General features: G+C 44.1%; 1 protein-coding gene across 1 annotated transcript in view; it reads left to right on the top strand.

The window, feature by feature from the left end:
* ZNF711 (ZFX family zinc finger ZNF711) overlaps positions 1-23,715 on the top strand; it is a 177,939-nt gene that overhangs the window by 77,592 nt on the left and 76,632 nt on the right. Inside the window, exon 5 of the mRNA XM_086918776.1 lies at positions 6,608-6,757. Within this exon, the coding sequence (XP_086774902.1) occupies positions 6,608-6,757 (150 nt within the window). The remainder of the gene's footprint in view (positions 1-6,607; positions 6,758-23,715) is intronic.

Genomic DNA, 23,715 nt, shown 5'->3' on the forward strand with positions numbered 1-23,715 from the left:
CCACTTACACGGACAACCCCACCATTTACATGGAACATCTCACATTCAGGATATGCTTTACCGCCTACTTCTGTTTGGGTGGAACCCTTGTATACAGACCACCAGGACCCAACACCAATTGCGTCAGCTTTCTCACATACTTCGTCACACGCATCATCATGGGTTCCGGCACCTTCATCCTCCTCTGAGACCTTAGCTTTCACCTAAAAAAACACACCAACCCAAACTCTACAGCTCTTCTAGAAAACCTTGCAAACCTTGACCTCACCCAACACATTATCGGACCCACCCACACCGCCACCCACCTATTGGACATGATTTTCTGATCAGTCAGGAACATCACAGTCGATAAGCTGTCAACTATGACCAGGACAGACCATGCCCTTATCAGTTTCAGTGTACCTTTACTGCACGACTACAGACCTACTAACACAAACTACTCCCAGCAGCTGGAAAAACATTACAGAAAATTAGTGGGCTTCCACCCTCTCCACATACTGGCCTGAGCACACCAGCAACCTACCAAAAGCCATCAAGAACATCAACAGTTGGATCACCACATGCGCTGTCACTCAGGCTTCCTCAAGCGCAACCCAACAGGAAGAGCTGAACCATAGGCCAGCTTGTATACAGCAGAACTAAGGCTGACGAAACGCCGCTGCAAGCAACTGGAGCGCAAATAGATAAAAATCCAAGACACTACAGATAAAGACCTCTTCAAATCAGGCTTAAGACATTAGTGCACGAGATATAGAACACCTAGCACACAACTTTTGCAAATCGCATTGACGCCAAGACTACTGCCAAGCAGAACTTTCCAACGTTAGCTTGGATTGCCATAGTAAGGACGCCATCAAATGGACTCAAAGGTAGCCAAGGCAAAAGCAGTGATTACATGGCATATATTACGCCTCGTGGACTAACCGGTATATAATCACATTTTCTGCGAACTGCATAAGAGTTAATTGCCTCAAGCAGTCTGTTTTCCAGTGCCTTTGCAAGCACAATGGACTCCTCTTTCATCAGTGAGATGTAGGAATGGGAGTCTTGCCAGCTTTTGGAATCATTGTGATGAATCCTTCTCACAAGCCTGTGAACCTTATTCCCATCTAAGCAGAGTTTATCCCTATTTAAAGTGTAAGTCAGCCTCACTAGAGAGTATTTTGAATGTGCTAATGCATAACCATTAGGGCGCACAGTCTTCAGACTGAGATGTTCACAGTTGATTTACAAACTTCTCAGCTGAGAGCTCCATCTCCCGTAAGTCTCTCCGTGCACAAATGAACATCCTCGTGAGGAGATCAATTATAGAATCTGTAAGGCTGACATGCTTGCTTTTGTGTGTACACTGTTAATAATTATTTAATTGTAAGCGCCTGTGTCACCATTCTTTCTCTGAGTTTTGGACCACTGCAATGTTTCTCATCGATTCATCTCATGCAGCAGCTTTTCTGTCTTATCTTCTTGTTCATAAATGCATCTTTAGTACATAAAGGAGTGTCTGGCTGCATTAACCACAACGTAATTTATTGATACCTAGATTAACTTAAATTATTGGATAGCATCTTCTTCTCTTGAGATCATAAGTTGGTTCTTGCGTTTGAGATCTAGTATCTCTAGATTGGTGGTCTCCCACATTCTCTTTCTTTTTGTTTACAAGGTGTGCCATAGCCTTCCACCGGAAGAATGTCTAAAACACTTTTCAGAGGTTGACATGAGATGACTAACCCACACATTCATGCGAATATATCAGTCAGCTTTGTCTTGGAGAAATTCAATAAAGCGTTAATTTGTTAGCTACCAAGCATTTAAACGCTATGTCTTTAAAACCATCGTATGAGTTTGGCCGTCTCAGATTTCCACTGGGGAGTGGTCTGATAGAACCAGCTCCTGTATTTTTGCACCTCTTAGATTGACTGAAGAAGTCTCTTGGCCCAGCTAAATAAAATGTACATACCCGTTGATACAAACTTGCCAGATATCACACAAGTCCCAATTTTTTGCAGCTTCAGCTAACAGAGTCCGGCTGTTGTGTGTTGCACCATATAAGGTGATGTCACTGCTCATTGTCCTTTTAAAGTTCCCACTATATTTGAGGCCATAAGGACTTGCTTATGCAATGAACGCATAATGTCAAGAAAGCTGCATGTTAGTGGAGGAGGACATGGGGGTTAGGGAGCTTCCATGTATGACACCCAAAGACCTTCAGCACATGTAATGGACCTGTTGTTTTTGACAACTTATTGTTATGGGAAGCCTTTATTAAATAAGATTGTAGACCCATGCTCAATACCTTTTGTGACTCTCACCTGGAGCACTCTCGAGAGCTATAGTCCCCTAGTAATGTGCAGCTAGTGCTCAGTATGTGGCTCACTGACAGATTGAGGCACCAACCATTTTTTATATTTCCATTGAAACTGTTGATGTCCTGCTTAATGCCTCTGCATTAGGCTGATTCAAGTCTTATCCGAACCTGCCAATCACAATTGTTGTCACCACAATGTGGTGTTGATAGATATATCCGTACAAGCAAAACCAAATAAAACCTAACCTGAAAACTCCCATTCCAACTATCCTTTTCCTTATATTTGTGACCTACAAGCATCTACATTCCTGCCTAAACCATCTTCAGAGGAACCTAGAATGAGAAAACCTAGATACGTTGTTCAACACAGTCCATACAGTCACACCCTGAACCCAAGCGTAGCACGCATGTCTGTAGTTGGGCTACCAGTATAACTCTGCAATATCCCAGAATACATATGTGCAAAGTAAATTTTCTTCAGTGAGTCAGAATTTGGACACAGACTGATTTGATCTATTCATGCCTCTTGTTGCCTTGATCCTAACCCTGCTATAAAAAGAAGACCTTTAAGAACATTTATTTTCTTGTAATATAACCGTTACCTTAATACTATTAGCTGGTTAATATAATTTCCATTCTGATTGCCCCTATTTTAATCTCTGAAATTTAATTGTAGTGAAAAATGCCCTAATAAATTATTACAATTTTCATGGCCTCACTTGAATGCATTGTACATTCTTAATCTCTTCACTTTTTGCATTTTTCCCGAATAAGCCTGCACAAGTAGTCCTGTCACCTTGCACTCTCTTACAGCCTGAGTTCAGCACATCTACCAAAGTTGAGGGTGCATTAGGTTTGTACCCATACCTGCCTTTGACTAGCTGAGTTGTAGTATTTTGGTAGCCTTAATAGATCTTCTGTTTTTCCCTCTGTTCTGGCAGACTACATCAACGGAATCAACCCAGTCGGCATGTGGATAAGTTGAGAGTTACTTTTCATTTCAGTTGTGTTTTTGTTTGTTTTGGAGTGCCACTTATTTATTTCTCTCTGCTACGACCTGAGTACTTTTGTCTCCAGTGTACAGCAAACAATTCTGTGCTTTCACTGGAAGGTGATGCAGACGACCATCCAGTACTTCTAGGTGTCATGAATCCCCTTTCAGGCCTAATGTTTTCACTTGGATGGTTATTCCTCCCTCCAAGGTTACATATTTACCCTCTTTGTAGTATTAGGTTTTAATAATTTGTTCAATTCTACAAGGGAAAAGACATTTTCGGAAACCCCTGTCTCCGCCTTTCACTCTCCTTCCCTCAAGACATAGATAACCAGGCACCTTTCTGTGAATTGTTTTTATTGTCAAAAAAGTGTTCAGCATGCGCACTACTCTCTCCTTATTTCCTAGCCTTCTTACCCTCTGCTCCAAAGGAGTCCAAGTGAGAGCTCAAGAACATCTTCCCAGTTAGGGCCCCTAAATCATTTCCTTCTACAAATGATCCACCCTGCTCATTTTATTCCTTTTTCAGCATGATCTTGCTGCTAAAACTATTACTTGTGTCTGTTGCTCCTGGGGAAACTTGATAAAGTATTTCCCATAGCTGCCTTTAACCAGTGCACAATGTGGGATGCACCTTTGACATTCCTTGGTGGTTCCTGTAAAGCAGGTGTCTCCAACCTTTTTTGCAGTGAGAGCTACTTCTGATCAATGACAATCATCTTGAGCTACTAAAGGCCAAGCAACTTGTGCATTTTTCCCAAATTGCCCCCCCCCAGCTTTGTTGACTTGAAGCCTAATTTTCATGGAGCCAGTTACTATGTTTGATCCAAGTACTTAGAATTCCCTAGCTAGAAACAATTATGATTTTCAGCAGATTTGTTGTCACCGTGCTTAAAGAACTTTCAATTATCAATGATCACCAAAATATTAATTAAAATGCAGCTCAAATAAAAAACAAATAGGAAAATCAATCTCAAGATGGTATTGCATGATTTTCTCAAATGCAGGGTAATCTAGTAGCTTTAGGAAGCAATTCTGAAGAAGCCTCCCACAGTTGATCAGTTTTCTGAGCTGTTTACCAACAATCCTAAGCTTTATATCTGAAGTGACATTACAGAATTCTGGAATAGACAGTCAATGATTGTCTTTCCCGATTTAAAGCAGTTCTAAAATTGTCTTAAATCACGAAAATGTTTTAATTTGTTGTAAGTATTTTAAGTACCTTGAGCATAATAATTGTGACTCCCTGTCCTGATTTAGCCTTCTCTAAATTGTTTTTCATATGGGTAACAAAACAAAAGGCCTTCCAGGTCTGACATTAATGCCCATTCACCAGGCCTGGACTGGCCGTTGCGGGCACCGGGCAATCCCCCGGTGGGCCGCATGGTTGGGGGCTGGTTTTGGGCCCCTCGGGGCCGTTTTTGTTACAGGGCCGTTATGCTGCAAAAACGGCCCCGTAACAAAAACGGCTGTAAACCGGCCCTGACACAGAGCGCGGTCGTGCCCCCCTCCCCCTCCCCCTCGGGAGGGGGGGAGGGGGCCCGCCGAGCACTTTGCCAGGGCCGGTTTTGGTTCCCAGTCCGGCCCTGCCATTCACATTGCAAATGCTTATCACTCAAACAATATGGGACTGTTCATCAACACAACAGTTAAACGATGTTGTGACTTTCATTTGCTCTGAAAGCATTACAATAGAGAAATGGAATGCTATGTGTTATTACACTTAGTGCACTAGTTAGGGAAAAATAATTAGCATTCTTTATTTTTATATGATTCATAGGATCGTAGCTGAAAGCCTCAAATAGAAAAGTGTAATGCTGTTCGGTGTTCTAATAACAGTTAGTGCCCTTGCTATGAAAAGATAATGAGCATTTTTTGCCGTGATTCATAGGAAAAAAATAATGCTTATTATCTTTGCATAGCAAGTGCACTAACTTATTAGAATAACACAAAATGACATTACACTTTTCTATTTTAGGCTTTCAGCTAATATTCTATGAAACACAACAAAATAAATAATTCTTATTATCTTTACTTAAAAAAATTCACTAACTAATAAAACTGAACAACATTACACTTTTGTATTTTTCAAGACTAATTAAGGCATGACTATTACAGAGACAGATAAGAAAATCAGCATGCCTCGCCCTGCTTGCTCCACTCATAAATAAAGCTCAAGGGAAATCCAGCTTTTTAAACGACATTTGCTGAAAAAGCGACAGCAGTCGCAATAATGTAACTTGGAATGGCTCGAGGGAAGGTCCATCCTCCTCTCTGGAGTTCGAGGGCAGGACTTTGACAGGAGTCAGGCTGTGTCCTGGGCGATGCTATCAGACATAGCCCAAGTCCCACTGCCTCAGGCCAAGACTCCGGTGCTCGGCTACTGCGAGAGAAGGCTTCTTCTTGAATCGCAGAGGCCCGAGTAAAACTGCAAGCCGAAGCAAGTTTGTTCCTACACGGAACAATGGTATCTCCGAGCACGCATCCGTGCAGCGTAGGACAGATGGCGCTGCTGGGCTAAAATAAATAACGAAGAGGCCTGGCAACAAAACTAAATGTTCTCCACAATGGAGAATATAAACATCGAACTACGTTTTTTCTCAATATAATGCTGCGAGCTACTCAAAGGGGGCCGACGAGCTACCAGTAGCTTGCGATCAACTGGTTGGAGACAACTGCTGTAAAGCTTTTAACCTAGTTGCCTATAAACCGTGCATGATGTCTGCTGCTCTTCTGACACTTCTAGGTAGTCATTATGAAGCATTTACCCCAGGTGCCTGTAATTAGTGCATAATGTAGTCATACGTTTATGATGAGCAATGAAGATCATACAATGCATATAGAAAAACGAAACTCATCTCAGAAACAGTTTCAAGAAGGTAGATGTTATCTGCCCTCAAAATTAACTGAAGCAATCGCCACTACAAGACCTAATGGGGTTTTGAGCAGTGTCAGATTTCGGTTCTTCGGAGCTGCTGCCTATCAGGCTTCCATCATTTTCCTTTTATTGTATACTTTTTAAAAACACTCTGGTAAGTTAAACTCTATAGCTAATTGTTCAACAGAGAAATTATGAATCTGACTTTGCTATTTTTAAAATGAACTACAAATGACATTAAGGAAATATAGCCTTTAGTTTGTACTGTGTTTTTTATTTAAACATGATGGTTTTGTTAAAAAGTGAGGAGTGAGCCCTTGACTGTAGAAAATGTGGTTTCACCGAACTTTAGTGGATGTGGTAATTACAACACGACATTGCAAATTGGATTTTTTCAGAAACATGATTATTCCCTTTTTATTATGTTTAGGAGGCACAGAAATTGTTACTGAGAGTGACTTTCACAATGGACATTCTGTGGGACTAATTGAGCAGGGGGCTCTTGGAAGAATCCAGAGAGAAAAGATGGTTTATATGACTGTTAAGGATTCCTGTCAGGAAGATGAAGATGAAGAAATCGGTAAGTTGAAAGGTTTCCTGTTTACTGTTAGATTTAAGTCTGTTGTATTGTACACCATGGATTTTCACTGACGGATCACTCAATGGAGAATGAAGGGTATCTCATTTGCACCTATCCAGTGGTGCGAGACTCTGGAATGCAAATCTTTCCTTTGGCTGATTGCAGTAGATGACCTGCATAATCTCAAATCTCATGTATGGGCAGCAGTCATCCAGTGGCCAATTGCAATGTGTGTTCTGTCGTTGATCCTAGATCTCACCAAAAGCATACTTGCTGAGTAAGGTTGCACCTGTTCCTAAAGGGAGTAGGATGTTAAGCTATCTGGTGCCACCCTGAGCACCCTTGGTACTGTTGATGCAAGGTTTCCCACAAACATCCTTCCTACATGGAGGTTGTTTTCACTATTTCTATGCAAGTGGTGCCAGTAAACACTAGAAAAGTAAAAATAGTTGTCAACTTTTCCGTCGGGTGCGGCTTGCTGCCGTTCAGCCCCCTCCCCGAAATCAAAGTGTAAACTGTGCAACCTGTACCAGGGTGGGCAAGTAATCCTTAAGGTGAGTGCGCTCTTTTCTCAAAAGTCAAAAGAGGGATCACAAACCTTGACCTGATGAAGAGCCATAAGGTGCAAGATGCAGTGGTGAAATCCCATACTCCGAATAATGTCTCTAGAACTGCTAAAGCGCCAGGAGCCTGGAAAAGCAGGTTTGACACAGTGGTAATGCAACACAGGAAGAAGAAAATGGGGGATGTAGTTCAAGCATTAAATTGAGTGAGACCCAAGAGGGTTCACCAGAGTCTTAGAGAAGCTTTTATTCAGGGGTGGCAAATGTCACACCAGGAATGAACAAACTGATGCATTCCCATAAAACCTTCTTGGAGCAGGTCGAATCCCCCTCTAAAGATCCAGAGCTGCCACAGGATAGCGTATTAGAAAAGCTGCAAGAAGCTACACCAGAAGTGCAAGAAGCAAGCATCCTGTAGAAAAACCCATGTACCCACTGTTTGGGTTAAAACGAGGAAGATGGCTGGAAATCCATCCGTCTCGAGGAGATTTGACCCAGGACCCAGGTTGCTAGCGGTGTCAGAGACATCCGTTATTCCTGCGTCCCCAGGGAGTATTCAACCACCTTTGTTAGCAATAGTGATGAACTTACTGAGAGATATGTTAGTATCTCAAATTGCCCGCAGGGCTGTGAATCCTCTTTTGCTAGAAACTATTCAGAACAAGTCTAGGGAAGGCACGAGAGAAGTAGCAGCGAATGAATTCCAGTTGGGAGATATTCTTCATGCGATCTTAGAGGAGAAAAGAGAGTTAAAAAATGCACAAGACAAGGCCTATATTGAAGTTAAGAGTCAGCTTGAGACTATTAACAACAATATCCTTCAACTAAACCAGATGTAAAACAGTGCATATCTGATCTCGAAGATGCCCTGAAAAACTTGTAATTATTTCAAGTACAGCAATGCCAGGAGAATGTCTGATACTCAGATAAAGCTTGATGGTGGTAAAATCTAAGTTTTGTGGGCATTCCAGAAGGACAGGAGATGGGGCAAGATCCCATTAAATTCATATCAGACCTAGTCCAGAATCGTGTCCTTCCGGGTGACGCACTTAGCGAAGTCTGCCATTGGATCATGAGGGCCCATCGGGTCCCATTTCATAAACAAGCAAGCGTAAAATACCCATGCACATTCCTGGTTAATTCTGGCCACTTTCGAATAAATGAATCAATTTTAGCAGCAGCCATTAATCTAGAGCAGGTGTCTCCAACCTTTTTTGCAGTGAGAGCTACTTCTGATCACTGAAAATCATCTTGAGCTACTAAAGGCCACGCAACTTGTGCATTTTTCCCAAATTGCCCCGCCCAGCTTCGTTGACTTGAAGCCTAATTTTCATGGAGCCAGTTACTATGTTTGATCCAAATACTTAGAGTTCCCTAGCTAGAAACAATTATGATTTTCACCAGATCTGTTGTCACCATGCTTCAAGAACTTACAATTATCAATGATCACCCAAATATAAATTCAAATGCAGCTCAAATAAAAATAACAATAGGAAAATCAATCTCAACGGGGTATTGCATGATTTTCTCAAATGCAGTGTAATCTAGTAGCTTTAGGAAGCAATACTGAAGAAGCCGCCCACATTTTATCAGTTTAATGAGCTGTTTACCAACAATCCTAAGCTTTATATCTGAATTGACACATTACAGAATTTAATGAGAATAAAGGGCCTGGCAAGTGAGAGCTCAAGAACATCTTCCCAGTTAGGGCCCCTAAATCATTACCTTCTACAAATGATCCACCCTGCTCATTTTATTCCTTTTTCAGCATGATCTTGCTGCTAAAACTATTACTTGTGTCTGTTGCTCCTGGGGAGACTTGATAAAGTATTTCCCATAGCTGCCTTTAACCAGTGCACAATGTGGGATGCACTTTTGACATTCCTTGGTGGTTCCTGTAAAGCAGGTGTCTCCAACCTGTTTTGCAGTGAGAGCTACTTCTGATCAATGACAATCATCTTGAGCTACTAAAGGCCAAGCAACTTGTGCATTTTTCCCAAATTGCTCGCCCAGCTTTGTTGACTTTAAGCCTAATTTTCATGGAGCCAGTTACTATGTTTGATCCAAGTACTTAGAATTCCCTAGCTAGAAACAATTATGATTTTCAGCAGATTTGTTGTCACCGTGCTTAAAGAACCTTCAATTATCAATGATCACCAAAATATTAATTAAAATGCAGCTCAAATAAAAAACAAATAGGAAAATCAATCTCAAGATGGTATTGCATGATTTTCTCAAATGCAGGGTAATCTAGTAGCTTTAGGAAGCAATACTGAAGAAGCCTCCCACATTTTATCAGTTTTCTGAGCTGTTTACCAACAATCCTAAGCTTTATATCTGAAAACATGGATTTTTAAAGCAACAGCTCAGTGTTCTGGGCTGCAATCTAACGATTCATAGCTTAGTTTCTCGTTGCACATCAGCGCCAAGAGGCTCCTTTCGGAGCGACAGTTAGCGCTTTATAAATACCGCATTACATAGCATAAAATCTCTTCAGGATTCAAAAAGTATATATCATTAACATGCAGAACTATTTCACCTTAATGCAACCGATTATCAGTGCATTGAGAAGAATTTTTTTTAAAGGTATAGTTTTTAAACCTGAATTTATAAACATTCATGTTACCCTCATCCTGACAACAATGCCAATACTGAACTAAGACATGTCAGTTGTTATTTGCACTCTTTGGGTGGCCTGGGTTCCTATTGTACATGAACAGCATTATAGTTCATTAAATCAAACACAGGAGAAGGTTTTGTACAGTGCACATCCTGAGTTCATGTATTTCGAGGTCCTCTTATATGTGATTTATGAAGATAAATGAGGGAAAGTAACTTCATGTCAGTTGTTATTTGCACTCTTTGGGTGGCCTGGGTTCCTATTGTACATGAACAGCATTATAGTTCATTAAATCAAACATAGGAGAAGGTTTTGTACAGTGCACATCCTGAGTTCATGTATTTCGAGGTCCTCTTATATGTGATTTATGAAGAAAAATGAGGGAAAGTAACTTAGAAAAATTGCCTGGGAGCACACAGTTTGGTTAAGTGGGGTAACCAGGATTAACCCCAGGTGTTGTGGCTTCACATTGTGCATTTCAGCCACTAGATGTATATGCTTCACTTCCATACACCCGCCTTATCGCCATCTCCCCATACTTCAGCTTCCCACTGCCAACCTGTTGCATCTGTGCAACTCTCTGTCACATCACAGACCAAACCTTTTGGCCCCTGGGAAAATGTTTGCGAGTACACATGGTGTATATAAACCCCCCCACACTAATCAGACTATGTCACCAAAAACGTTTCTTTTTCACTACCACTGTGACTGTCCCATTTCTCTGACCTCTTCTCTCTTTCTGTCCTTCCTCTCCATTTCTCGCTCATTCTTTCTTTCACTTCCAAAGGCACTGTGGCCTCAGATTAATCACCCATTGCTCGCTCAAATGTTTGATGCTAGACGTTGAAGACCAGCATCAACTTTGACACGGGTAACATTGTATTTGGGGTTGTTATTCAAATGTTTCTATGTCTTTCCCCTGTACTACATTCACCCTCTGATAGGGTACTATAATTCTGAAGTAGTATTAATTTAATTGTTTGCAACTCGTCATTTTACTTTGTACGCAGCTGCATTGTGTATAGCATGCACATTCTGTTCGATATGTCTTCATTCTTTGAAAACTCCAATAGAGTGAATTCGAGCCTGCAGCTGTTCCAAAGTTAATCAGGAGGGTCATACAACCTTTGTAACCTTCTAGCCAACCAGCACCAAGTTCGTTCCACAGACCTTTGGAGAAGGGGATAACAAATATACGAAGACACCAGCAATTAAATTAATATTTGCAGATGCAAATGAAAAGTGCAGGGTGCTGACGCCTTATTAACGGGGACACTTTTAGTCACAAGTTCTATATCAGGAGAAAGATTTTGCATTTTACTTAAAAAATCGATTACAATATTGATGACCTTGGGTTATTCATTTAACATGTTGTCTTTCTTTAGGTTGGCAGGACATCCTTTAGTATGACAGGGCATTAATAGATTTCGATTATATTCTGCATTTTTTATCAATGAACGAGACCTACGGAACCAATTCCGATGTCTCTAATGAGAGGAGTACAGCTCCATTAATAATAATCATCTTTCAAGGAGGTTCCGTGTTTAAACTTAGCTAAGTTTATTTGCTTCCTTTTCTAAGAAACTTGCTGGATCTTCATTTGCTATTGTATCATCATGTTCCTATAAAAAAAATTAAAGGTGGCAGAACAATATATTTTGCAAATGTTTGCTCTTTGCTTTATAGGTGGACATGGTGGGTCTCTCTCAATTTCAAAGTCTCAGGAAATCTGTATTCTCCATGTTTGGCATCCAGACTTAAACAAATTAACGGACTCTTTTTCACTTTCTTCCTACAGACCAAGTATTTTTTATGTTTCCAATTGTTTAATTCCTTTTCTGTATGCCTGTACAGCGCTTGCGTTCTGGTTGTAAAATCTATTCTATTTAATATATCTTCCCTTCTCTATTATGTCTCCACCCCTCAGTGCTGAGCCTTTTTTGGCTATTGGTAATAGTTTTCGCTTAGGCTCCCATAACTTTTTGTACACCTGAGGTATTCATGCCAAATGTTCATCCTTTTCTTCCAACATCCTAAGGATTCTAACGGTATCCAGGGTTGGTGGATTCCCCTGAAGAGGACCCATAAATTAGCCAAAATACAGCTCTCCACGCCCATGGGGAGATGAGCAGACAGGCTTGGAGGCAGGGCAGCGAGGGGCAGCGGCGCTGAGGAGCCAGAGGTGGCAGAGGTGAGGAGAAGGGGGGGCACTGCTTCTGCACGCCTCCAAGACAAGGGCAAAGAGGAAAGACTTTTGCTACAGCAGCTGGGCAGAAAGAAGTGCAGTGCTGTGCAGTGAGTTGCAAAGCACCTCACAGACACGTTGGAATTATCACCCTCGATCAGCCCTGGGAGCTCAAAATAGCTGCTCTATACCATACTGCTTTATACTACTGAGGGAGCCCGGTCCGCCTTTTGTGCTCAGAAATGTATTTCTTGTGCAGGTTAAGGCTAGTCGGGCCAGCAGGGGAAGGAGACGCTGAGTACTTTCCTTCACGGCAGGTGCTGCCAGGCGCTCTTCTTTCGCGGCAGGAGCCGCTGGGGGCCTTCTCTTGCAGCAGGTGCCGCAGGGCGCGCTCTCTCGCGGCTCGCGTCACTGTAAGATCAGTGGGCTGGGGATACGGCCAGGGGGGTTGCCACGTGCCCCAAGGAGACGCGATAAGCGGGAGACGAGAGTGCGCAGACCGGCTGAATGCAAGCGCTGCCTGACCCACTGCTGAACCCAGCCGCCTTACAAAAGACCGCACGGAGTGGAAGCTATAAGGAGCACCCAGCCTTCACTGTAGCAGATTGACTACCCAGACAGAGGAATAACAAAAAGAAGTGACTCAAAAAGCAGCCAGCAATTAGAAAATGGCCATGCAAACTTACCAGATCAGCCCAAAGCTCCACTCAGAATTTTACGGAGCTCAAAGCTTGCAGACCAAGAAAAAAAGCCCTGCTTGAAATCGCCATCAGGGGGACTTATCCCACAATTTCTGGTTAAACTTACACCCAACCCAGAGAGTACTTCAGATATGCCTGTGCAACAAGGAGGCATAAGCAGTCACGGGACGGACAACAGCTCAGGGAATCAGCTCTATCATAAGCTGCCAAACACACAAACACAATGCGAAAGCCCTGGAACCACAAGTTTAGAAAGACAACGCTCTCGCTCCTGCTCAGGGGTCAGACTTCTGATTCAGCAAGAGACATCCCAGTACCAAGCTGTCGGAAGACAGAGCAAGTTACAACTGCCCGAATACACTGTCAGAATCAATCGATTCTTCTCTCCCCGGCGTTGAGGCCATCGTCACTAAATCCAGGCTCTGGCGCGTCAGAGAGGCGGCAAAATCTGGGTTGTTTATCCCCAATATTCCTCTCAAATCTTGAATCCAAGATACAAAGTACATTGGAGCTGACTCCAACTTTTTATAGAAGTTCTAACGAGGACCGACACACACCCTCCTTTACACCTAGTCCACAAAGCCAAAAACATCAGGAGAGCAGTGCCATTTTAGATCTAGGATCATCCTCTCCCGGAGAAACAGTACAAAACATGGCCAGGTTCTTGCTCTGGCAATCAAAGAAGATGGAGTTACAAATCGATCTGTTAGCAACTATCGCGCTACGTTTAGCGGACCTGAATAATAAGGTTGATTTCCTGGAGAAAAAGCTGGGTGACACCCAGATCAACAGCCTAGGCACCTGCTCGTGTGCTGCACTCATGGATACATGGGCAACACTGCCAGAAATTCTTAAAGGGATGGTGGAAGCTCTAAAAACTCAAACTGGAATTCCAAGCGACAAGGATAGTTGGAGTCCTGACTTAAAACTTGAAAACCAGTCCGGTACAGAGGGCGGTGGTAAATTGGGTGATTCAATAATAATCTTAGAAGCACACGACTCCTCAACATCGAACAAAGTCTCAAGTAGTCCGGTTAGACGCAAATCCAACAGCAGCCACTCCTCATTGGAAAACCAACCAGAAGGCATTAACCTCAACCAGACAAGTAAGGAGATTCCTCTGTCAAGGAGGGCCAAGAAAAAGCTTAAGAAACAGGGAAAAAAAGCTAAGACAGCAAAAAAAGTGCCCTCCTTTTACCACCTCATTTCCAAAAATCACAAAGTAATACGCCTCTTTCCAATCTTTACAAAAAGTCAGCCTCTTCACCCTTCCCGGGGAAGACGGAACTGAGGGGTAGTTACAAACAGCCAATCCCTCATACAGAGGGCGCTCAAAGCCCACACGGTACGGCTGGCGGAGCCCATCCTCCCCCGGAGTTAAACAACAAATTGAGGGATTACAGAAAACCAGAGGGAGCATGCAAGGATCAAGCACCTGAGTCTGGGGCTAGCACAACTATGGGTCACCTCGCCCCTCGGGGGCCGAAAATGAGCGACCAAGTAGATCTGCCACTTCAATGTTCAGCCCAGCAGCCGACCTTAGGCAAACGGACCCAAGGCATTAGAAGTAATGCACCCAGCAGCGAAGGAGAACTAAAGGAGCAGGGCAAAGCAAATCAAATTAGTAAAAGAACATACGAGGTGATTCTAACCCCCAGATACCACATCAAAGGTAACCATGATATTCTAAACAGGAGCAACTTACTCAGGCTATTCAAGCATTTACCAACTCTCACGGAAACTCAATCAGTCTATTTAGTCTGGGTTAAATTCTTAAGTCTAACAAGCGACACCCACGGTGAATCAACTTCAGTTGGACTGAGCAGACACGCCCAAGCGGGGCTTACAACTGATGAAACAGCAATGATGGCCGCCTGGGGAATAGACATAGCATTTCCCATACTGGAGAAATATCCACATGTTTTAGCACTAAACTCCCCTACAAAGGAGGTCTACTCGGTGTTAAAAGGGACGACAGTTAATCAAACAGGGTCAAGTGCGCCCATGGTCCCGAGTCTCTATAAGGCCTACAAGATAATAAGCTCTGCAGAGCAAAGGGTAGTGCTCCACACGGACCTAAATCACAGCGAAAGGCAAAGCATGTCGATGGGCCCGGGGGACACGAGCCCTCGACGGCACATCCAACAAAGACAAGGGAGCAAGCTACGGGAATAGGTCTCAGAAAAGGGGGAACAACACTCTACTGTCCATATTATCATGGAATGTCGCAGGGTTTAAAAGAATGCTCAACTGTACAGCAGCAAGCTTTTATCTTGAAGAAAATGACATACTCTGTCTACAAGAGACATGGGCTACAGAACCCTTAATTCTCTCAGGGTTTTATGAGATTCACACTGCAGCAGTAAAAAGTAATATTTTCGGGAGAGCATCGGGTGGGCTTTCAATTTACAACAACCACAACCGTAAAATAGAGGTAAACTCAATAGAAACCAACTCAGTGAATCTCCAAGAAGTCCTGATCTCTGGCCTCAAAAGTAATAATAACGTAATCAGTTTGTTGATATTCAACTGCTACATAAACCCTGCCACAAGGCAAAAAAAGCAAGCAATAAAATTAATATCCCAAAAAATGGATCCCTTGAAAAACAAATACGCATCTCACTTCCCAATCATCGCAGGGGATTTGACCATCAGGGGGCTAGACGACGACACGAGGGACACTTCAAGCATAACAGAATTGGCTCCCTTAGTTCAGCTGTTGACTGCGCATAACATGGTTTCTACCCACGTCACCATGAAAGCAGTGGACCCACAATGGCGCCCCTTGCCCACCTTCAATAATAAGTCAACAATTGACTACATCTTCATTGCAAAAAAACTTGCAACACTTTTTAAGGACTTCGAGGTGGGAGACAGGGAGTAAAGTGACCACAATCCCCTGAGGGTCATATTAGATATAAATGGGAAAAACGCAAAACACCCCAAAACAGTGGGTTTCTCTACCGAAGAAGAGCACCACACAGCACTGAACAGAATAAAGTGGTCCATAAAATCAAGCCCAGCGCTCATGGAGTGGGTCGCCCGTAAAGAGCAGTGTCAAATAATGGCTTCTTCCACGGAGCACTGGAAGGAACTTCTTCTGGAATTAAAATCGGTCCTAGGACAGGTTAGTGGGACCGGAAAACCAAACGCCTTCAACCGCAAACCCACCTATTACAGCCAAACCCCAAGGACTTATAGCAAATGAAACGGAGCCTTTTTAAATCCCTGAAGAAAAGGAGTAACATCTCATCTCAGCGCGGAAATAAAAGCCCTTCGACGAGAACACAGGAACAAAATATGGGAAATCCAAACAAAAAAAATTGAGGTGGAGTGGTTGAAAATATTTCATATGCTTAAAGAAAACGGACACGTCCGCTTCTGGAGACACATAAGACAATTAAGCCATACTGATCAAAGTAAAGTAAATGGCGTGACAGCCACGGAATGGGTCAAGTACGCAAAACAACTGTACACAACAGAGCAGGCAACAAGGGTCACGCAAGAACAACTAAATCCATTAGACAACGAAGATGAGGTTGAGAGCTTGTTCATAAACACAAGAGATAATTAATTTGATCAAGAAAATGAGGACAGACAGCGCGCCGGGCCCCAACGGTATCCCAGCGGTGGTGTTCAAAGAGGCACACGGATTCTGGGCAGAACCGCTAACCCCACTCTTCAATCACGCTTTTGAAGCGGCCTCCATTCCATCATCGTGGAAAGGCTCAGTAATCTGCCCCATATACAAAAAGGGAGATCGCACAAAACCCGAAAACTACCGGCTCGTGGCCTTGCTTGATATCGAAGCAAAGGCATTCGCTAGAGTGCTGCTGAAGGAATCAGAAAGCTGGGCAGAGGAGCACAATATCCTGTCTTTTTTTTCAAACTGGATTCAGACCACAATACTCCACAGTAGACAACATGATAGCACCCTTGTTTTGCTGCTTTGTGGACTATAGCGCAGCATTCGACCGCGTAGACCGTGGCATACTATGGAGTAAACTCACCAACTGGGGCATCCCCGAAAAGTTGCTTAAGGCAATAAGGTCTCTACATGAAGGGACCTGGGTAAGGATTAAGACCAGCCAATCATCGATGACCTATAAGGTCCCAACAAATAACTGCCTCAAACAGGGGTGTGTTCTTGCACCACTTTTGTTCAACATCTACACATCTGACCTGGGCCAAGCATTGGAGGGGGCAAACTTAGTCATCCCAAACCTGGGGAACAAGTGGCTCCAAATACTTCAATATGCAGACGACCTTGTAATTTTGGACCACACCAGGATAGGTTTACAGAAAGCCCTAGATGCGCTAAACAGGTTTAATCAAAAGAACAACTTACTGGTAAACCAGGAGAAGACTACGATTCTCATCATTGGGAAGTATCATCGAAAGCATATAGCCCTATGGCGCCTGGGTGACCAGCAAATTAGATCTTGCAAAAATTATAACTACCTGGGCCTCAGGCTAACGGAGGGAGCTAAGACAACAGCTCATCTGAAGCATTTAAGAAGCAATGGGGCAGGAATCATCTGCAGTCTGGGAAACCTCAATCAAAAATCACATTGTCCATCCACGGACCCCATCTTGAAAGTCTTAAAAGCAAAAATATTGCCCTCAGTCAACTATGGCCATTTAATTTTTCCCGGAGCCCTTACCAACTTCTATATGAGTTTTCAAATTGCTGCAAACAAAAAAGTGCTGGGCATCCCACGACAGGCCAGAAGAGCTAGAGTAAGGCTGGAGCTGGGTCTTTCTCGACCCGACATCTCTTGCCTGGGAGACGCAATAAAATATTACATTAGCACCCTGCGTGCACCAGAAACGGCTTTGAAAGCGCAAATTAAAACAATCTTCGAAGAAAGCCGATCTCCATGGCAAGCACAACTGGCAGTAGCCTATCAATTGCTGGAAATAGAGGTGCAAAACCTGGCTAACACGAACATTTCAACTGCAGCATGGAAAAGAGCAGTGAACCGACAGGTAAAGCAAATATCATTTCCAAGAGATGCCGCTAGTCTGCATCATCACCCAAATCTCTCCTCACTGGATGCCTCTTATAAAGTGGGTAAAGCACATCCCTATTTTGAACAAGCACTTTCCGTTCAAACCCGAAAAAAGATTACTCACATGAGGCTCCTGGCACTACCTATAGTGGAGTGCAACCCAAGCTGGGCCCGCCCGGACAAATCAGTAGCATGCAGACTCGGTGACTACCACCAGGAATCCTGGTATCACTTGTTGTGTTGCTGCTCAAAGTTAGCCAGAGAGAGACAACGTTTGGTCATCCCAATTTGCCGAGCTCAGGGCCTCAACCAATGCTGCGAAATTTCGGACTTGTGTTTTTCATCTACAGCAAGTCAAACAGTAGCACGGCTGGGGAAATTTACAAACCTAATTTGTGCGGGACTGTCCGCAAACGCTGAGCTGCAAATAGGAAACTGTAAGTCTGGATGGAGGAGAGAGGCGGACACACCTCCAATTTAAAAACATTAATGCACTTTGTTTTTAAACTGCATAGTCAGAACATGACATTTTATGAAGGTCTTGCGTTTAACTGATTGGAGGAAAAAGTCTAGGGAATACAACTCACGTTTCTTTTTTAGATAACTATTTTTATACAGTTAGTATATTGTAATGATTTTAAATAATTGAACAATAAAAGCTTTTTCATTTCATTTCAATACAGCTACATTTTGGGTTTTTGGGGAAAAATGATAAAAAAGTACTGCAGAAGAAAGAATGTGTTTTTTTCCCTGCAAATAGTATCAACAAATGGTTGATGGTGCTAAAATCGCCATCTATCTAGCTTTCAGGCACAGGTAGACATTTGTAAAAAAACAAATTTTCTACACAGTTTTGGCATTTTACTGAGACATAGCCTATTTTTCCCATTTTTGTTTCTTTCAACCTCCTTCCAGTCGTTGGTAGAAATAGGTGTGAAAGCAATAACGGATCCCGGAAAGCTATTAATTTCCGAAACTTAGTTAAGTCTGAATTCAGCAAGCAATTATTTGTGTAGATCCTTCAAGGTTTTCCTATAGTAACTAACGGTTAAAATAAACAAATATTGAAATGTAGTTGAAAAAAACAAATGCGATATAACACATTTTTCTAACTAACTGTGCGGTCCAAAGCTGAACCTATGCTACTATACCAGTTTGACAATGATTAACGACTAGTGCATGTGATTGTAAGGGTGCGACTGAAACAGCTAAAAGCAATCTTAAGGAACTCTGGTTTTCCTATATATGTTGTGCACATGCTTTGTTATATAGGTTGTATCTTCTGTGGAAGTTTGAGCTTGATTAGGCTGAAGATGCAGCCAAGTAAATTCACATGAAAGCACTCAATTGTACCTGGTAGAAATATGATTTTCTTTCTCAAATGTTGTGATCTTTGTTATGGTTTCACTCTTAATGTATGCGTTTTTATATGTAGTAGGTATTCGAGCATTCTGGACCAGGAATCAATACCTAATAGAAATTGCCTAAAAGAATCTGAAGATGTCTGCCTTTACAGTGTTTAGACCTTTTTATGTTCCTCTAGTTTTCTGACTTTAAAATAACGAGAGGTACAACCGTTCCTGACTTTTTTACACTGAACACCCTTTGTGAACATCACGAGTGTTACTATAAATTCTCAGTGCAGACTATTTGCTACGGGGGCTCAAGTCATCACCATGAGTAATGATTCCTGAAGGCCAGATTCCCTTCCTCTCCAGAAAGTGAAAATGTGTTTCTTAATTGGAGGGAGAAAGCAGGACATGAAGACTAAAGACCCTTGTTTTGTTGTAGCAAATTTTGTTACCTTATTTGCAGTTTTATATAGCGCAGCCTAGACCCAGCCGATGGAAGAGTTCTTTAGATTAGCATAATTTAATCAATCCAGAATTTGGCTAGCATATACTCCTGCTTGAACACATCTAGTATGATATGTGTTAGACCTGTCAGCCTTAGGGTGGTCTCCCCTACATTTTTGCCCTTTTTGCCTCCCATTTTTACCTTACATTTTGTTGGATTTAGGACTCTGGGCGCCTCACCACTGCTAAACAGTGGTGAGGTGCGGGTGCTCTCCCCTAAAACATTGTGAGGCTGGCATATCTGCCACAATCCACTGCTACCGCAGTAAGGCTAATCCTCCATAGGCTAATATTGGGAACCTCCCCTTATGGGATAACTTCTGACAGGGACTTAATAAGTCTGTCATGTTTGGTCTTGTTGGACTCGGGGCGGGGAACCCTTCCTAATGATATATAGGGTTTGGGCATTACTACGCTAGGGATCCCACTTTTATAAAGTGGACCTTTTCCTGCCTGCACTTAGATTAGGCTCTGCACACTCCCCCCTCCCCTCTGCATACTGATAGCCTGCCTGGTTTGGGAGGTGGGAATGGTGATTCACACCTTCTTCCCTGGGATGAGCTGTGATGGGCTGCCCACTGTAGCCTTAACAGCCTGTCTCTGGTCAATGTGACAGCTAGGTCAGGGAAGGCAGGGAACATACCAGCACTCCTGGACTCTTCCAGAAGCCCCTGCCCCCAGACCCTTCCAGAGACTTCCACCACCCCAGGTAATGCCTCAGTGCAACCAGGCTGCTTCGAGGGGGCGGGGTGCGGGTTGGCCTGGTACCTGGAGTGTGAGCTTTGTGCTTGGCTGGGAACCGTCCTTCACTGACTGGCCTACGGGGGCATAATTACTTGGTATTTTTTTTAGCATTACCAGCAGCGCCTGGGCAGCCGCACTGCCTACTCTGGGAGCATCATTTCTATGAGAGGCACACTTATTACGCTTCAAGGGAACTTTGGCCTAAGAACCTTCCCCCAGTGAATTTTGACCATAAGAACCTACCTCAAGTGAACTTTTGCCATCCAAGGACACTGTGAGAAAGACATTACCAGCAGGGGCCCTTGGCACACCTGAGCTTTTGGTGATTTGATCAAGCCTGGGAACTGGATTCATTTTATTGATTATTGATCTTGCTTGGAAACTGGAATCCTTTTTATTCTTGATCTTGCCTGAGGCTGGATTTACCTGCTTTTGGTTCTAGCATATCTTTTAGATAAAGAAATTCTTATTCTTATACAAAACTGGTGTAGAGACCCTGGTTCTAACATTGGTGATCGAGTGGTGGGATAGGGCTTGTGCTTGTGTAACACCATGAAGAGACTCAGTGTACACCACAACCCTATACCTGACTCCACTGAATTTTTGTCTACCCTCTCCAATAGGCATTTTGAATTTTTTTTCAATTCTCCCTGACTGGCTGTCTTTTTTCCTTTTGCCTAAGTCCCATTTGATTTTCTCTACGAACGTCTGAGGTCCTACCTGGCAAGATGGAATTTGAGCTGGCCAACCTGGAAACTTACACGGCGGCGCAGCTCAAGGAATTCTGTAAGGAGAAAAGGGTGCCCTTCAAGCGAGGCGCTAAGAAGACAGAGCTTCAGAAAGCTTTGAGGGCATGGGTAAAGGCCCACCCAGAAGGAGAAGGGTACGGGCAGGGAGCGGAGCACAGCGCCACAGGAGAACTTGACCTACTGCCCTTGGTGGAAAATAGCAACTTGTTACCAGGTACAAGGGTACCTTCCAGGGCAGGCAGTAGTGTGTCAGTAAGGACCCTGTCCTCAGAGGAATTGGAGGACAGGAGAGAGGAGAGACAGTTTAAATTGGAACTCGCCTAATTGGAAAGGGAGCGTGAGAAAGAAAGGTGGGCCATGGAGGAGAAGAAACTTACCCATGAGCTCAACCTGAAGGAACTGGAAATTCGAGCCCTACAAGCAGGGACGAACAGCATCAAGAGTGGTGGCAGCATACCTACGGAAGCTTCACGTGAGTCCAGGGTCTTTATGCTTAAAGATGTGATGGCCAATTTTAAGGTGGGGGATAATATTGATAAGTGGTTAGCTGCCTATGAGGTGTCACTAAGAGCCCATGGGGTCCCAAAGAGTCACTGGGGGGTGGTCTGTACAAGTACATATCTCCGGAAGTTAGAGACAAACTCCTTAGCCTAGAAAAGGAAGACCAGACCAACTATTCTGTTATGAAAGAAGCATTGCTGAAGAGGTTCGGTCTTACCCCTGAGAGGTATAGGCAGAGGTTTAGGAATAGCCACAAACTTCCCACACAGAACTGGGTAGATTTCCTGGACTACGCTAGTAAAGCTTTAGAGGGCTGGATGCGGGGCAGTAATGTGCATGACTATGAAGGATTATATAACTTGTTTTTAAGAGAGCACCTTCTAGAGAAATGTTTTCCAGAGCTGGTTGACCGCAAGTTGACCAATCCTAGGAAGCTTGCGGAGGACACCTGGGTCAGTACCAGGATGTCCAACGAGGGTTCTGGGGGGACTCCCAAAGGGGTGGTCAGGGGGCTCACCAGAAGAAAGAGGGGGGAGATAAAAAAGATTTCTCCAAAGGCCCCCAAAATAATTCACAAGGGAAAGGGTCTGGGTCCCAGCCCCAATCTGGCCACCAGAAACCCACTTATCCTGACATAGGTCAGCAGCCCAGAATTGTCCGGTGCTATGAGTGTGGTGAACTTGGACACTACAAGGGGGATCCCAAGTGTCGCAAGAGAGCACCACAGGCCACTGGAGGAAAAAACCCCGGGGTGGCTAGTGTAGCGCTTGGGGAGGAGCTGTCCTTAGATGATGGGAGTGAGGGGGCAGGGCTTGTCCTAGTGTCTCTGGGAGACAATGAGATGGCTCCTAAGATCCATGTGCCCTCAAATACTACCAAGTATAGGCAGTGAGTCACCCTCAATGATCGGGGGTGGAGGGCTTGAGGGACACAGGTGCCAGCATGACTATGGTAAGGAGCCAGCTGGTGTCCACGAGCAAATAATTCCTGATGCTTTCCACCCAGTTGTGATGGCTGACAACAGGGGGGGTCACTATCCCATAGCACAGGTTCCATTTGAGTGGGGAGGGGTTTCAGGCCTTTTAAGAGTTGCTGTGAGCCCTGCCATGCCAGTGGACTGTCTGTTAGGGAATGACCTAGAGCATACTGCCTGGAAGGAGGTAGAGCTCATAGCGCATGTGGAGATGCTGGGGTTACCGGAGTGGATTTGTGCTACCACATGGTCTATGGCTGCCCGGAAAGGGAGTCACCCAGGGCTGGAGCCTGGAAAAATGACCCAGCCAGCTGCTAAGAAGGGAGGAGCCCGAGGGCGTGGGAAGCCCGCCCCAGGGCAGTCACCCCATGAGATGGATGGGGCACCTGAGGAGGTTGCACCGGCGTCCACGGAGGGGGACGTTGCTCCCTTGGGGGTCCTACCTACCCCTGCAGAGTGGCAGGTGGAAGGAGTGCCCACCAGGGAGGAGTTTTGCCTGGCACAGAAGGAGTGTCCTACCCTTGAGGGCATGAGGCGTCAGCCCGAAGCCCAAGCAGCAGGCAATGCCTCCGCGAAGTATCATATTTATTGGGAGGATGGGCTCCTTTACAGTGAGCCCAAGGCTCCTGTGCATGGGTCATCAAGGGCCTTCGTGGTCCACCAGTGCTACAGGGCCTTTCTTTTGGAATTGGCTCATGAGATCCCGTTGGCAGGACACTTGGGCCAAGACAAGACCTTTGCTAGGCTTGTCCCATAATTTTATTGGCCGCAGATGAGGATCTCCTCAGATACATTCTGCAGGACCTGTCTGACCTGCCAAGCCAGTGGGAAAACCGGGGCTAAGCTGAAGGCTCCCCTGGAACCACTACCTTTCGTTAGCACCCCCTTTGAGAGGGTGGGCATCGACATTGTTGGGCCTATGGATCCACCGACTTCTTCTGGCCACAGGTTTTTCCTGGTTCTGGTGGACCACACCACCCGGTACCCTGAGCTATTCCTCTGAGAACCATCACTGCACCTGCAGTGGCCTGGGCCCTGATGGGGATTTTTACCA

The sequence above is a fragment of the Lissotriton vulgaris genome, chromosome 4_1, assembly GCF_964263255.1.
Source record: "Lissotriton vulgaris chromosome 4_1, aLisVul1.2, whole genome shotgun sequence".
Taxonomy (NCBI): Eukaryota; Metazoa; Chordata; class Amphibia; order Caudata; family Salamandridae; genus Lissotriton; species Lissotriton vulgaris.